General features: G+C 33.7%; 2 protein-coding genes across 6 annotated transcripts; both read right to left on the bottom strand.

Moving 5' to 3' along the window:
• Positions 1-292: 292 nt before the first annotated feature.
• On the bottom strand, positions 293-7,007 carry DNApol-alpha73 (DNA polymerase alpha subunit B). Of its 2 annotated transcripts, XM_034321459.2 has the most exons (7): positions 6,824-7,007; positions 6,319-6,541; positions 6,166-6,214; positions 2,016-2,116; positions 1,061-1,858; positions 772-987; positions 293-710 (listed from the first exon to the last, which is right to left on the bottom strand). In XM_034321459.2, the coding sequence occupies exons 1-7, from the start codon at positions 6,900-6,902 to the stop codon at positions 392-394; spliced, it is 1,785 nt and encodes a 594-aa protein (XP_034177350.1). In that variant the 5' UTR covers positions 6,903-7,007; the 3' UTR covers positions 293-391. The 2 variants fall into 2 exon arrangements, with proteins under 2 accessions (XP_034177350.1, XP_034177351.1); XM_034321460.2 differs by lacking the exons at positions 6,166-6,214; positions 6,319-6,541; positions 6,824-7,007 and adding an exon at positions 4,329-5,156.
• Positions 7,008-7,318: 311 nt separating this feature from the next.
• On the bottom strand, positions 7,319-11,095 carry DppIII (dipeptidyl peptidase 3). Of its 4 annotated transcripts, XM_076691214.1 has the most exons (5): positions 10,922-11,089; positions 10,686-10,771; positions 9,585-9,882; positions 7,760-9,500; positions 7,320-7,690 (listed from the first exon to the last, which is right to left on the bottom strand). In XM_076691214.1, the coding sequence occupies exons 3-5, from the start codon at positions 9,858-9,860 to the stop codon at positions 7,539-7,541; spliced, it is 2,169 nt and encodes a 722-aa protein (XP_076547329.1). In that variant the 5' UTR covers positions 9,861-9,882; positions 10,686-10,771; positions 10,922-11,089; the 3' UTR covers positions 7,320-7,538. The 4 variants fall into 4 exon arrangements, with proteins under 4 accessions (XP_034177346.2, XP_076547329.1, XP_034177347.2 ...); XM_034321455.2 differs by lacking the exons at positions 10,686-10,771; positions 10,922-11,089 and adding an exon at positions 10,109-10,356 and having other exon boundaries at positions 7,319-7,690; XM_034321456.2 differs by lacking the exon at positions 10,686-10,771 and having other exon boundaries at positions 10,922-11,095.
• Between the last annotated feature and the right edge of the window lie 3,106 nt (positions 11,096-14,201).

Here is a 14,201-nt window from a genome sequence, read left to right as displayed (position 1 = left end):
ATGTACAGTGACACTTCCTCGTACGAGGCTTTATTTGTGAATAAATGGCTGCGGAAAATCCATCGAGATTTCTATATTTTAAAAAGACCGCCATAGCGGAAAAACATATGGCGTCATCTAGCGCCAGGTACAAAAACGAGCTTTTTTACATCGTTTTTTAGTTATCTTTAACACCAGGTGGCGTCTTTTTTACAGTGGGGCTAAATATTGCATGAAATGACATCGAAAAGCTTTAAAAACCATAGCACAGATAAATGTTTCAACAAAAAGTTGAAATAAAATAATGCGTGCAAACTCGTATTCTATTTATTGTTGTTTTAACATTCTAGTATTTGCAACAAAATAAATTTTCTTTTATAAAAGAATCATATAAAACGAGGGACATTAATAATCAAACTTTCACAATCTCACAAGATACATTGTTCGGATTCCACTTGCCATTATTCACTGCTCGTACATACAATTTGGCATAAGTATATTTTTGCAGTCGTTCCGGATTTAAAACGATAGATTCATTCAGTGGTTTACAACAGTACTTAATATCAGAAGGTAAAATCATGATGTGCGGTTGACGTTCAAAGCAAGCATATTTTTTCCAAAGTGTCGTATCGAGATTCAACCCTATAAAAGGTGGATACAAAGGATAAAAGGAAGCTTGGGATAATACGTGATCGGCTAAACGACCGACTCTATCCATTCCCGATGTGTTCCTAATAAAATTTGTTACGTTAAAATTGATATTATATTGTATTTAATTATTCCTGTACTTACGATACTTCCTGCTGTCCAAGTTGTCTAAGAACATCCACGGAAGTGATTCCAATTTCTAAACCTTCTACGCTTATTATACAAGGATCTGGCATAGAATGAATATTCGCCACATTCGATCCAATTTTGTTTGTGTTTATGGTAAATTCTGGTGTTGGATAAACCGCATCATGATGCGCATCACGATTAGAAGATACCAATATAACACGAGTACTTTTCCTACGTTAAAGGCAAACTTACTATCAACGATTCGAGAAAACTTAATGTAATATAAAAACTAAACGCAACTTACCCTTGCAAATACTGTACGATTTTTCCTAAAATTTTGTCAAAAAAGTCTTGATAAGTATCTCTCAAAGTACACTTTTTAATTTCAGGATGGGTGTATTCTATAAAAGGGCCAACCAGTATCAATATATCCGGTTCTTCTTCTACAACGTGTTCCATAAGATCCCATAATGGTTGATAATTTAAATTGTCAGATGGCGTAAACGGGCCAACTGCAACGTATATCCTTAAATCTTTTAATAATTTTGGTACATCCGCTAACACTGCATGACCCTTGACGAATAATTCTTTCGCTACTAAAGCGTTTCCCCCTATATTAATACCTTCCACGGCAAGTATTTGACCCGGGAAAACTGAATAGTGTTTAATACCACTGAGATCCAAACGTACAATAGGTGCGTTGTTATTACCTTTGGATCTTTTACATCCTTCCAACATGACGATTTTACTGCCAATCGATTTATCAAACACGATGAATATTCTACCCCATGTTCTAAACGGTACTTGACTTATCGACGAAACATTTCTCACGTAACGCACATTGGGCTTAGTGGGTCCCATCTTCTCGTCCCATACATGGCACAGTCGCTCACCAAAACTCTCACAGTTACTAGTAAGAGCAGACCCTTGTTTGGAGAGCATTTCGTACATGTACACCACATCTTTGGGTACATGGGGATTATCTGCTTTAACGATCGATACATCCTGTTCGATTTGTTTCCGCCAAGACTTTACCCCGGGGCCAAAATACAAGAGAACTTTGCCACTGACTGTCGAACTCGGTGCACGATTCGGTACGGTTCTATGAAAAAGCAAACATGAAATATCAATTATAACCAAATATCAATTATAAAAAATACAAATAATCTTTTAAGATTGAAATTCATACAAAATATTAGATGCTCATAACGAAGTAATAGGATACTGTAAATATAATTTTAAATAAAGAAATTGCTTACACGTTTGTAGTATAAGTTGATGGAGTAAATATTTGATCCACTGCTCGGATTTTATTATCATTTTCATGTACTGCCGTTGGACTCCTTATACGTTTATTTTGCTTAAAAATAAATAAATAAAATACATTATTAATGAAATGAATTTTCCTGGATATACAAAGATAATTCATAGATAATTCAGGGTATATTCCGAGAGAAGAACAGACCACCGTAGACGAGTATGTATCTAGTCACGAAACAAAGTAAAACGTGCACCACATTCATACTCGTCTATGGAATTATCTGTTTTACATCGTTCCCGGTCAGCTATCATTTCCAAACGACATTTATGTTTTCGCGCCAGTAGAGAAAATTTGATTTTCATAAACCCAGCAACGGGATTCCGATGTTTAAACCCAAACGTGCTTAATGAGTGGGGATCTAGTCACAATTTGATCATCTGTGCACTAGACCTTCACTCATTTGGCAAATCCAGGATAAATTCTCCTTTTCTTCTTATCCGTCACTTTTATATTGTCGTAAGGCTTCGATTATCGATAGTTTTTCAATTAAACGCCACGATAAACAATCGATTTGAAACTCATAACATTACGCAGTAAAGAAAAGTAAGTAGTTACATAGCAGGCTCGCGTTCAAGAGTCAAGATAACGAGAAGGGTTAATAGTTGTTAACCTGACCATTCTTGGCACTTGCTTTATTACGTATTATTTCAATCAAGTTCAGGCTATTTCTTATACTTTGCGTTCGATGCTCTTACATTGAATTAAAAACCAACTTTCTTGGCTCTTTAATTCATCGATCAGTTTTTTCTTTGGTACGTTTCAAATTCTTTTGAAAACATCATGCCATTGTTAACGAGAAGAACTGTTAATTGACTTGTGTTGAAGTATTTAATAATATATAAATTATTTATATTTTATTTACAGATTGTACAAGTAAGATGTTCTTAAACATTAAGAGGTACAAACGTGAAACTTATTTGAACGATACTTGCTGTACCAGATTGTGTAAAACTTTAGGTCGATCACCGAGAGCTGTCCTCTTTCCCCCTCTTTTCTGGTGTATACACACAGAGTCAGGAGACTATTTCTCCTTCTATCCCTCTCTCCACAAACTATCCGCCCCTGGCAATCTTTCGCCCCACTGTTCACAAAGATACCGTGGGAAATAACGTGGACCTTTTACCAGATACAGTTGTAGCACGCCACGAAATCCGTTGCTATTCTATTCACTTTTAAATACAAGTACTTACATACCCGTTTTTCCCTTCGTTTTTTTATTTTTTTTTTTTTTTTTTTTATTTGTAGATATTTCAAATTTTCAATTTATTGCGTGGAAGAAAGAACATAAGCAAGTACAAAATTAGAGCAAAGTGAGGAAGAAGATCGGACTGTCAGTTGTTGGTCAATTGTACTTAATTGATAGATGTGAGCAACTCCCTAAGGAACCGATCTTTCAACCATGAACAACTTAAGAAAGCTAAAATTTTATAATTTACTTACGTTCAATATTAGAGTAATAAACGACTGTTTTTTGGAAGATCGAACAGGAATTTAATAAACTGATCATAAGTAAAAATATCAGAATAAAGTAAAGATACCTTAAATTTATTCAGTAGACAAAGAGACTAATTTTTGCGACAGATTTATATATGATATTGAAAAACTCAATGCAACGAGCGGTACCCAAAGAAGCATGCGACGTAGTCGAAGCAACAGGTTGTAGCGACGCGACGCTCAGGACTCAACGAACGGTCGACGACATTCGCGTGCGCGCACACAGCTATACAAGCGATCTTTTTTTTCTTCTCTTTCTCGTATATACAATACTATTCTCTCATTATACACACATACATATATACATATATATATATATAAGCTTGTGTATCAACGCGAGAACAAGGTTATCCGTGAACTTTCCTAATGTTAGCAAATACATTTATCACGCGTTCCTTGTAATAATATCTGATGATAACTTCAATGTGAAAGATTGAAGAAACGAATTTTTTATTTGAAACCAAATATATTTTGTTTCTTATGAAATTAATCTAATGTTACGTCGCAAAAAGAAAAAAATAGAGAAATATCATAAAAAATGCTAGAGAAAAGTAGAGAAAATTTAAACAAACAATACTAGAAACAGTAGTATAGCAGTAGAAATAGCAACAGGTCGTTGTGATGCAAAGCGCTATTACGATTGGCGGAATAACTTTGGAGTATGAAATTCACTGAAACCAAATTCCATAATGGCCGACGCTTTGACTCGACCGTTTCAAAGATTGAATGCACATCGTTCACTCCCTGATATAAATACCATTGTGCAAATATTATTTGCTTACTTCACAACAATAAAATATCCACAGTTTTCAGCTTACGAGTACAGAATGTAAAATCCACACAACAGGCCGGCAAATCACTGAATAATACACTCCGAATCCGCGTGACGCGCTGACAGTCGGTGGCGTCGTCGACTCGACGCCATCAAGATATTCGTATATTTAGTTATTTTTCAAAGATACAATTAATAATTACATGCACACAAACGATACAGCTATTCCGACGAACGATTATCGGAATAAATTTTAATATAATACGGAAACTGTCTGTAAAAATGCACGGAACAAACAACGCTTTGTTCGAAAAGATCTGTAAGCACGCGCGCATCAGGATGATAATGGAGTCTGGGTCCTTGAAAACTGAAATCGTACCCTTTGAAGAAATCTGGTCAGCTCTCTTTAGATGGAAGAATCCCTCTCTACACGATACGGAACGGGTATACTATCCTTTTTCTACCAATAGGAATGAATTCCCCTCCACGAAAGTGTCCTTTGTGTGAGAGTGGGAAAGAATGAAGAGGGGATAATGGCGGCGATCTACCTGGACGATTTTTGTGGCGGGAATTACGGTGCCTCGACAAGATCCTATACACAACAACGCTTTACCTCAGGATCAGAAACCACCTGTCGGGAAATAGCATCAGAAATTTCACTGGTACCGTAACTATTCGACATCAATAGCAAATGTAACAGATAACATAATATTTTGCTTTGTGATAGAATTTGTTAATAACAATATTGTAATCATATTAAAGCTTTTATTTGTTCGGAAAAATATTTTTCTCATCTCAAATTAGTCATAAAAACTAATAATCAATAAGAGATACAAAATATAACTTCGATATAATTTTATCGTTAAAATAATATTTAAAACATTATACCTGCATTTTACAAGGTTCGTTTCTCTTTAGATTCAAATTTCAAATATCTTGAAGCTACTAAATTTGGATAGTAAAAGAAAAATTGTTATTTAAGTATTGTTATTTAAATTGTTATTTAAGTATTGTTTTTTATTTTTCGTATAAGTTTGTTAAGTAAGGAACTAAATATTCTATTAAGAATAAATCTACAGGTAGAAACTTTACGTCATTGCTACTATAGACCATAAATCGACCATAAAGAATGTGAGACAGTGTTGCCAAAGCGATGTAAATCATTGCAATGCCAAGGTTGAGGTTCGACATAAAAGGTATCTTTCCAACAAAATTGTAAGAAATATCTGTATCATTTTTATCGCTTATTTATTTTTATGGTTATATACGAAACATACGTGAAACAAATTATTCATATGCATAAGCTTATTACATTATGGAAATAAACATCATTATTGACCTGAAAATATTGTTTATATAAAACTTTAAATTGTAATTACGTTGGAAGGATATTGTAGATTGTAAAAAATAGTGTTATATAAGAACAATTATACGTGAATTTCAGTTGTAATTCTTATAACGAGTAGTTTTATAAATCTGGCAACAATGCCGAAAGACGATTACAGGGGTGGAGACCTCCCCTCTTGAAAGAAAGAAAGAAAGAAAGAAAGAAAGAAGGAAAGAAAGAAAGAAAGAAGGAAGGAATAAGGGGAAGGAACAGCTTTTGAAATCATCAAAATAGCTTGGCACCAACTTCGACAACGTGTACAATTAGACGAAAAATACGCAGCTTTTATGCGATTTAAATTTATGAAATTTATATGTAAAAATTCATAATTCAAAATTAATATACCCCATGTGATCATATTTTTAATTAAAACGATTTTGTTTAAAGAAAAATATTTAATGATTCTGAGTGCAGAAAAATAAAATAAAAACTCACCTTTAATTTAGAAGATTCTCCAATGATATACATATCCAAAATGTTGTCACTATTCCCATAACATATACCAAGTATATATAAGGATAATATGTAGATACAAGATAAATAAAATTTTACTACATTTAATTTCTATAACAGCACATCAAAGGATACCTTATTTCTTGACTAGTTTTATCATTAACTTGTGGGCACGATATTGTGGATGTTGTCGCATTACACATATCTTCTTTGGTTTTTATTTTTAATTCTTCTTTTTCCATTTTATTAAGATTGTCTATTGTTGGATCAATATCTAAAGAATGTGGAACCGCATATGCTACCCATAATTCCACAAATGTTTCTTCATCCATGTTGTGAGCACGACAAAGTTGAAGACCTAATTGAAAACATTTTTTATAAATAAAAATTGAATAATAAAAAAGTAACATTTTAGAATAAGATAATAAAACATAAATATTAGTAATATTTTCTAAGATACGCTATATCTGTAGCTGTACACATATTAGTGTAAATAGTTTTAAAAAATCATCAAATACAAGATATATGTTCAGAAAATTGAGTTATAACAACTTCTAATCAATAATATGACTCGATAAATATATAAACATTAGAAATATGATCATTCCTATTTTACATTATAGGTTAACAAATAACTTACATCTTTCAATAACAGATTTATGTGGAACATTACAACCCAAATTACAGAAACACGAAATTAAGGATTCTTCTGACACCATTTTGCTACGTCAACTACGTTCTCAGGTTTTTCCCGCCAATCCAACAAGTAAAAGAACATGCGCAATGCATCCACTATTGTTCGCTTCTGTATGTTGTTCTGATACGACGTGTTTTCGTTCGTTCTGCGCATGTTAACTCTGATTGGCTCAAGCATATTTTGTTTAGGCAAGCACATTGTATGACTTAGCAGCATATCCGGTGGTCTTATATTTAGTATACTAGTCGACTTTCGACATATCGGACGTGATTGTTCTTTTATTCGTATATTTTTGTCCACCGTGTATATGATGATGAAGTGCCACGAAGTTGAAAGAAAGATAGAGGGCCTCACTGAGCTGCGCAAATTAGGTATGTTCTTTCGTTGAATAACAAATATAAAGAATATGTTGAAATACGCAAAACATTTATATTTATTTTTACAAAACTTTTTATTCGTTTGAAATGATTAAAGAAACAATGTATTAATAACTTTTGGTAAGATATGTATGTTTTTCATACATATATACATACGTACATTCATACATATACACACGCACACACAAAGATGTATACACATGTACACATCACAGTATACAAAATTTTAAAAAATCACACAAGAATGTAAGTATAGCTTTATCAGTGGAGACACTGAGTAATTAATTATTTTCAAATGAAAAATGCTGTTCATCTTTTTTCCAAACTTCGGTAAGAATTTCTGAGGTGTTTGTAGAAGAAAATCTCTCCATCCAAGACTGAATTAATCCAGCGAAATTGGGTTCATAATTTTTCAGTTGTACTTCACTTGTACCTGTTGATATTATAATCCAATTAGCGTAAATAGTATAATAATATAATTGAACGCATAAAATTTGACCACCTTTTACAAATGTATTAGACTGCACAAATATTTTTCGTGGCTCTTTATGAGCTAATATTATATTCCTCCAACGTGCCCATGGATGAGGTCCTGTTTCAGGTACTTCACTATATTTTTCATACATTTCTTTGGCAGCTTCAATATCCCCTGTACTTTTGTAAATTTGTAATTTAGTTAAGAAGTCTCCAATTGCTCTTTTACCAACTGTTAGGATTTTTGATCTATCAACAGTTAATAATAAATTTTTCCCGGGCTCAGATTCTATAACATTAACAAAATCATTGCCAGCTTCTAAACAAACTCTGAGTACAACATATCGTGCTTGAGAATGAGCTTGCAACCATTTTTTTGTAGATGGTTGATACATTTCTAAGGCTTTTGCACAACCAGTCCACAATAAAGATAACCAATTCACATATATTATGTCATCTGCCACAGGACCTTCGTGTCCAAATATACTTAGTATATCTTTCTCTAAAGATAAGTACAGTCCGACTGCTTCAGCTCTACATTCTTCATAAGAAGATCCCAGTGAACCGAACTTTGAATCGTATGTTTCACCCGGTAAAAAAAATTTATTTATTAACTCGCCAGTTAAAGGATTTTTTACTTTTCCATTATCAAAATTATATGAACCATCTTCTAATTGTCGCAATAATTTACCTGTCCCATGACCAAGAAGTTCATGTAACCCAACTTGTACTTCAAAGCTAGCAACTCTATAAGTATTCATCAGAGTTTGATCATGTTCAGATAAAAATGGTATTATATCTAACTTCATATTAGCTGGAATTACGTTACCCAAAGAAACATTCTTAAATCCTTCTGATTGTCTAATTTCATCATAATTTGGGATATTTATACCTGCAGGAATACCTGATCCTGAGAATGTTAAGACATCTAAAGAAGTAAAATCAGGTCTTAAAAATTCATCCTTTTCAAATTCTTTACCCCAAGGAAGTTTGGGTATAAATTTTTCAGCATTATCCACCAATGTAGCAAATTTCTTAGACATTTCTTTGTTTACCATAGCTACAAATCCTTCGAATTCTCCCCTCTGTCCTGCAGGATCTCTATAAGTTTCAATAAAACCAATGTAAGTTTCTACAACTGGTCCTCTATTCTTAATCCAAAAACGAGAACCATCTTTATGAGCTTGCAAAGATCCTGTTTCAAAATGTTCTATGTATTTGTCCAGCATATTTTTTTCAATTTCATTAGCAGCATATTCCTTTGCTTTTCTAAGATTTTCAACAACTGAAACCAAAAGTTTGCTGTAATCTCCTCTTGTAATTTTAAATTTAGCATTTTGAAAAATTTCTTCTGGCAATGTAATATGAGGATCATTGTCTGTCTTTACACAGGCTAATCTGATTTCATAGGTGTCTATATTTTCTGCAGTTGTTTTAAAACACCTTGCATTGTAAGATTCCAATCCTTTTTTCTGCATAAACTCATTAACTAATTCAGCATCTTTGTCTGTACAATTGGCAGAAAAATAAGTGGTAACACCTTTTTCACCAAGCCCCAATGATTTTAATTTTCCATTTATATTATATATTATATTTTGAATTCTATTCCAAATTTTTTCAATATCTTTAGAATTATCTTTATATGCCTTTGAACTTTTTATTAAAGTTTCAAATTTATCTTTTGGTAAGTTAGGAATTATTTTACTGTCACCAAATGATTTATAGTTACCAGCATTTGCAAAAATGCCACAAGTATATACCAAGAAAGCCTGAAAAACCAAGTTTATTACTATTAAAATTTCAAATATATGTTTTAAAAGATAAAAATAAAATATTTATCATATTTAACTTACAGTAAATTCATCTTCGTTAATACCAGCATCAAGTGCAGATTTTTTCAATTCATCTATTGTTTCAGTTATAAAAATCTTATGCAAAAGTGCAAATATTAATGATGATTCTGGAGAAGTTTGTACAAATACAATCAAACCACCATGCCATGCAGCTTGACTTAAATAATGTGCATACAGTTTTTCATTTTTTGTTAAAGCATTAAATGCAGTTTCACATTCTAAAGAAATTACTGGTTGATTATTTGGCAAAGTAAATAATGAAATATCTTCACCCATTTTTGTACTTAACAGTCTTACACTAGAATATAAAATTACAATTATAACTCAATGTACTTTATTAAAATAATAAGTCTTTATATAAATAAATGCACTATTATTTGATTAATAAATTTACAAAATGGATTTAAGACTAACGCGTTCTATACGAAATATCAGTAATTTAAGCAAGATTAAAATTCCTTTTGTGCTTATGTTTTATATATCTATACATTGTATAGTTACATGTCACGCGGCACATAACCCACCTCAAAACAAAATTTGTTTTCGTGTATTTAATTTGTCTACTTGCACTCCAAAGTTTGTTAATATTTCTTTTCTTAAAATTAACATTAAATGAAAAAGGTCGTAACGCACAGTACAGTATTTTTGTAGAAATAATCGATTGTCGATAAAGTTGCCACGTGTGCAAATTGAACATTTTAATTTACAAAAAGAAACAAATAATATTATATCTGAACGTTTAAATAGATAATTAAACTATTGTTTACAATTAGAAAGACATTTTTGTCGTGTATAAAAAAATTTTTAAATATAAGAACAATTATCAAAATGTCCTAGATAATCTAGTTCTTAACTAGTAGTATATTTTTATGTGTTTCTTACACTTTTTAGTATATATCTATACTTGATGTCACGAGAGTCCATAACTGCGAAAAGACCAGTTTTCGTTCTTTTCTGCGCATTGTCGCTTTGATTGGCGATACTTCCAGCGGAAGTGGAAAGCGATTGGCGGATAGCTTTCCCCCACCATCGCTGCGTTCCCCCACCATCTTCCAACCTGCGCGCTTAGTTATGGACTCTTGTGACATCAAGTATACTTACATTTAAGGTGATGCGAGCGTCGAAAACTTTACCGACAGACCCTAGAACAATCCCTAGACGCGAGTTCTCAAAATACGTCCTCATTTCTAAACAGAATGAAAAAAAATTTGAGGGATGTGTTCAGGAGGCTCTAAAGAATATTAGTCTGGTCCTTATATTATCCAAATCGTCAAAAAGTTATAAAATATTGAAATTGCTGTCTGTCAACGGTCAAGAAAATGGCGGATCGGACTCACCTAGATTGATTTATTCGTAATATAAACATTTCTGCCAATAGTTTGTCCAAATAGGCACCAGACTAATATTCTTTGGGTCGGATAGAATAAAACGAGCACCTAAGGGATGATGTACAAGTCTCCAGGTAGAAGTAATTTGAAAACTACGATTTCATTCACTCGCGAAAGACGTCAACAAGGTAAAACAGACCAGAAATTTAGTTTCTCCTTCATTCTGCAGGGCGCAGTTCGTTCGTTTGATTAATAAACAATTGTAAAGTTGAAAATAATAATTAAATAATTTTTAATAGAATAATTAAACAAAATTTTGCAGTATACCCACGCGGAAATGTAAAGAAATAAACAATTTAAATAGATATAACAATAATTTGATTAATAAACAATTGTAAAATATAAAATAATAATTAAACAAATATTAACAAATATCAGATAGAAGTAGTTAAATGTAAGCAGCCGCGGAACCGGTGAAGCGGAACGTCATGCTTGACTGGCCGCTTCGCGCGCCGGTACAACGGCGACCTGGAGGAAGGTCAAGTCTAGTCAGTCTTATCGCGACCGCCGAAGGATACGGATGGAGCTGCCAAACATATACCGGTACGGGTTGACACTATGGATATTCGTGCATGGATTTATCAGTGTGTTACCACAAGTGTTTCTATGTGTGCCTATGGTGTTTCTTATAGTGTTTCCCTTGTGTTTTGGAATATTTATACGGATATATTAGTGCGTTTTATGGCGTGGTCACCCATGTGTTCTAACATTTTTATACAAGTGCATTAGTGTGCCATGTGGTATGGTACCCTATGTACCTGCATGTGTTTTATTGTGTTTTATGGTGTGGTTTCCATTGTGCTTTGGCATATATTTACGGATTTATTAGTGGGCTTTATGGAGTGGTACCCTATGTGTTTTGGCATATTTATACGGATTTATTAGTGGGTTTTATGTAGTAGTACCCTTTGTGTTTTGGCATATTTATACGGATTTATTGGTGGGTTTTATGGAGTAGTACCCTATGTGTTTTACTATAATTTTGCAAATATTTTATAGTGTTCTATAGTTTTAATCTTCGAGTGATTTGGGATGTATTTGCATGTGTTTTACCGTGTTTTATGGTGTAGTTATTCCCATATAGTTTTGCATGCATATTTTTGAATTATCCTATGTATTAACATATTAACTACAACAAATTGAGAGAAAACATATATCGTTCAAGAATCGTGATTTTTATGCTTTCAGATGAGTGCTTTGGCCAGTGGGGATACCGTTTCTTTGACGAGCCAACAGACGAGCTATGGATCAGTCTAACAAAAAGATGCGTGGCGAGTGCAGTGGTGCAAGTCAACGATTGGTGAGTCGCATGCTTTAAAGTTCCTCCGGTTCCCATCATGTCGTAGGACGAATGGTCCGTAGCGACACGGGAATTGGTTGTAATTTTTATTTTTTGAGCGAGCATAGTGACCCACGAATATCACTGTATCATTTTATACAATGATAATCGTGCAAATTGGTTTTTTGCGCATTTTATGTCTTAGCTCAGGATAGGGTTTTCTTGTACATATTTACATATATAAATTTCGAGTTTAAAAATGTGGAGAAGTCGGATAACCCTCCGACTTCACAATACACATTCTTTTTTATATGTACAAGAATTTATTTCGCGATGAGCGGATTTCAATATCAAAGTAATAAGCATAAATACGATTAATTATTACAACTACTTACTTTGATAACGAAATCGCTCTTGAAATTGAAACGATTTTCCGATTTTACTCGTGAAATTGGCACCAGTTTAGTATACGGGCTGGCCCCCAGGGGGGTCGGTATTTGCTCTTCAAGCATTGTATAAAGTTCCCCTTTCGAACTTGAAATTCATTCTGTCACGTTCACGGTTCTCGACCCTAAACACTCATCATTCGCACTTCAGCCTCACGAACTCTATCACATAATCATTTATCCATCTGCATACCCTTGTGTAGTGAAATAATACCCCGTTAGGATTTTCAAGTTATAGTAGTGTTGCGAAAAATTTTTAACGCGAGAATAAATATTACCCCGTTAGGATTTTCATATTTAAGTAGTGTTGCGAAAAATTTTAAACGAGAGAGTAAATATTAACCCGTTAGAATTTTCAAGTTTAAGTAGTGTTGCGAAAAATTTTCAACGCGAGGGTAAATATTACCCTGTTAGAATTTTCAAGTTTAAGTAGTGTTGCGAAAAATTTCCGGCGCGAGAGTAAATATGACTATACACTGACTAGTATTCGGTGGGAATCCTTTTGGTTTTTATTTGATAAAATTAGTTACAAGGATTCCGCGGCATAAGACCGTGAACACCACCTCATGGGAGATAAAACCATGCATTACTAGGCCTTTGCAGGCACAGCCATAGAGTACGGAACATTTAAGTATGTTGCATCCCATACGCTAAGCTGTCTTAAAGTCCTTTTGCCTATACTATGGGCGTCCACCACTCGGACACGTTGGATGCAACGTGTTCGATGGGTGGGTAGCGCTCTTAGCGAAGGGGTGCACCCTGCCTGGGCCTAGAGCCTTAAACAGGCGGGGTGGGTGGTATGTAGCGTAGGGCGCTAGTCCAGGGGGCCTAAGAACCTCCGTTGCCAGCTGATATTAGCAGTGCACCATGTTTTATGTCATAGTTGCTCAATTTTGCTCTTCTGTATTTGCTCTTCAAGCTTTATATTTGCAAAGTCGAGTCACTTTTATTAAAAATAAAACTCCCTGGGGGGGCCAGCCCATATACTAAATCGGAGCCGTGAAATTTCGCCGATATTCTTACTTTTAATAAAGTGAGAATATCATCTTTAGTTTTTGCTAATCATACGTTTTAGCTTAGGCATTTCAGCACACATGAAGAAAACTGGTAGGTGAAAATACCTTTGGCCTTGTTCATTTTTATGCCCAAAGCTCATTCGGGTACTTAGATGTACTCGCGTGGGTGGAGGGCGGTGGACAAGGTTTAGTTTTAAGTGTAATACATTTTGGCGACTGACAAAAGTAGTGAACCAATAGTGAACCACGATACAAGTTCCACATGTGTGTGTGTGGTTAGGATGTGGGATTTGTATCGTTTATTAACAATCTTAACTTACTATAATATTACAAAATAATTATCATGAATAAATTGAAAAATTTTTACATTAGATAATTGAATAGAATACAGAAATGAAATGTATTACTTTAGCATAATGTTCACTATTATTTGTCAGTCGATTTCAGCAAAAAGGTATGATTTTATTAGAGTGTGAAAGTTGAATTGA

The sequence above is a fragment of the Osmia lignaria genome, chromosome 12 (genome assembly GCF_051020975.1).
Source record: "Osmia lignaria lignaria isolate PbOS001 chromosome 12, iyOsmLign1, whole genome shotgun sequence".
Lineage (NCBI taxonomy): Eukaryota > Metazoa > Arthropoda > Insecta > Hymenoptera > Megachilidae > Osmia > Osmia lignaria.
This window is presented reverse-complemented; position numbering and strand designations above follow the sequence as displayed.

Bases quoted from the DNA above. Each gene is read 5' to 3' on its own strand.
- DNApol-alpha73 (XM_034321459.2), bottom strand. From the start codon at position 6,902: ATGGTGTCAGAAGAATCCTTAATTTCGTGTTTCTGTAATTTGGGTTGT. The intron at 6,215-6,318 runs GTATCCTTTGAT...TTATGGGAATAG, and splicing joins AAAACTAGTCAAGAAATAAG to TGACAACATTTTGGATATGT. The intron at 1,859-2,015 runs GTAAGCAATTTC...GCTTTTTCATAG, and splicing joins TCAACTTATACTACAAACGT to AACCGTACCGAATCGTGCAC.
- DppIII (XM_034321455.2), bottom strand. From the start codon at position 10,281: ATGTTCAATTTGCACACGTGGCAACTTTATCGACAATCGATTATTTCT. The intron at 9,883-10,108 runs GTGGGTTATGTG...TTTATATTCTAG, and splicing joins AAAACAAATTTTGTTTTGAG to TGTAAGACTGTTAAGTACAA. The intron at 9,501-9,584 runs GTAAGTTAAATA...TTGGTTTTTCAG, and splicing joins TTAACGAAGATGAATTTACT to GCTTTCTTGGTATATACTTG.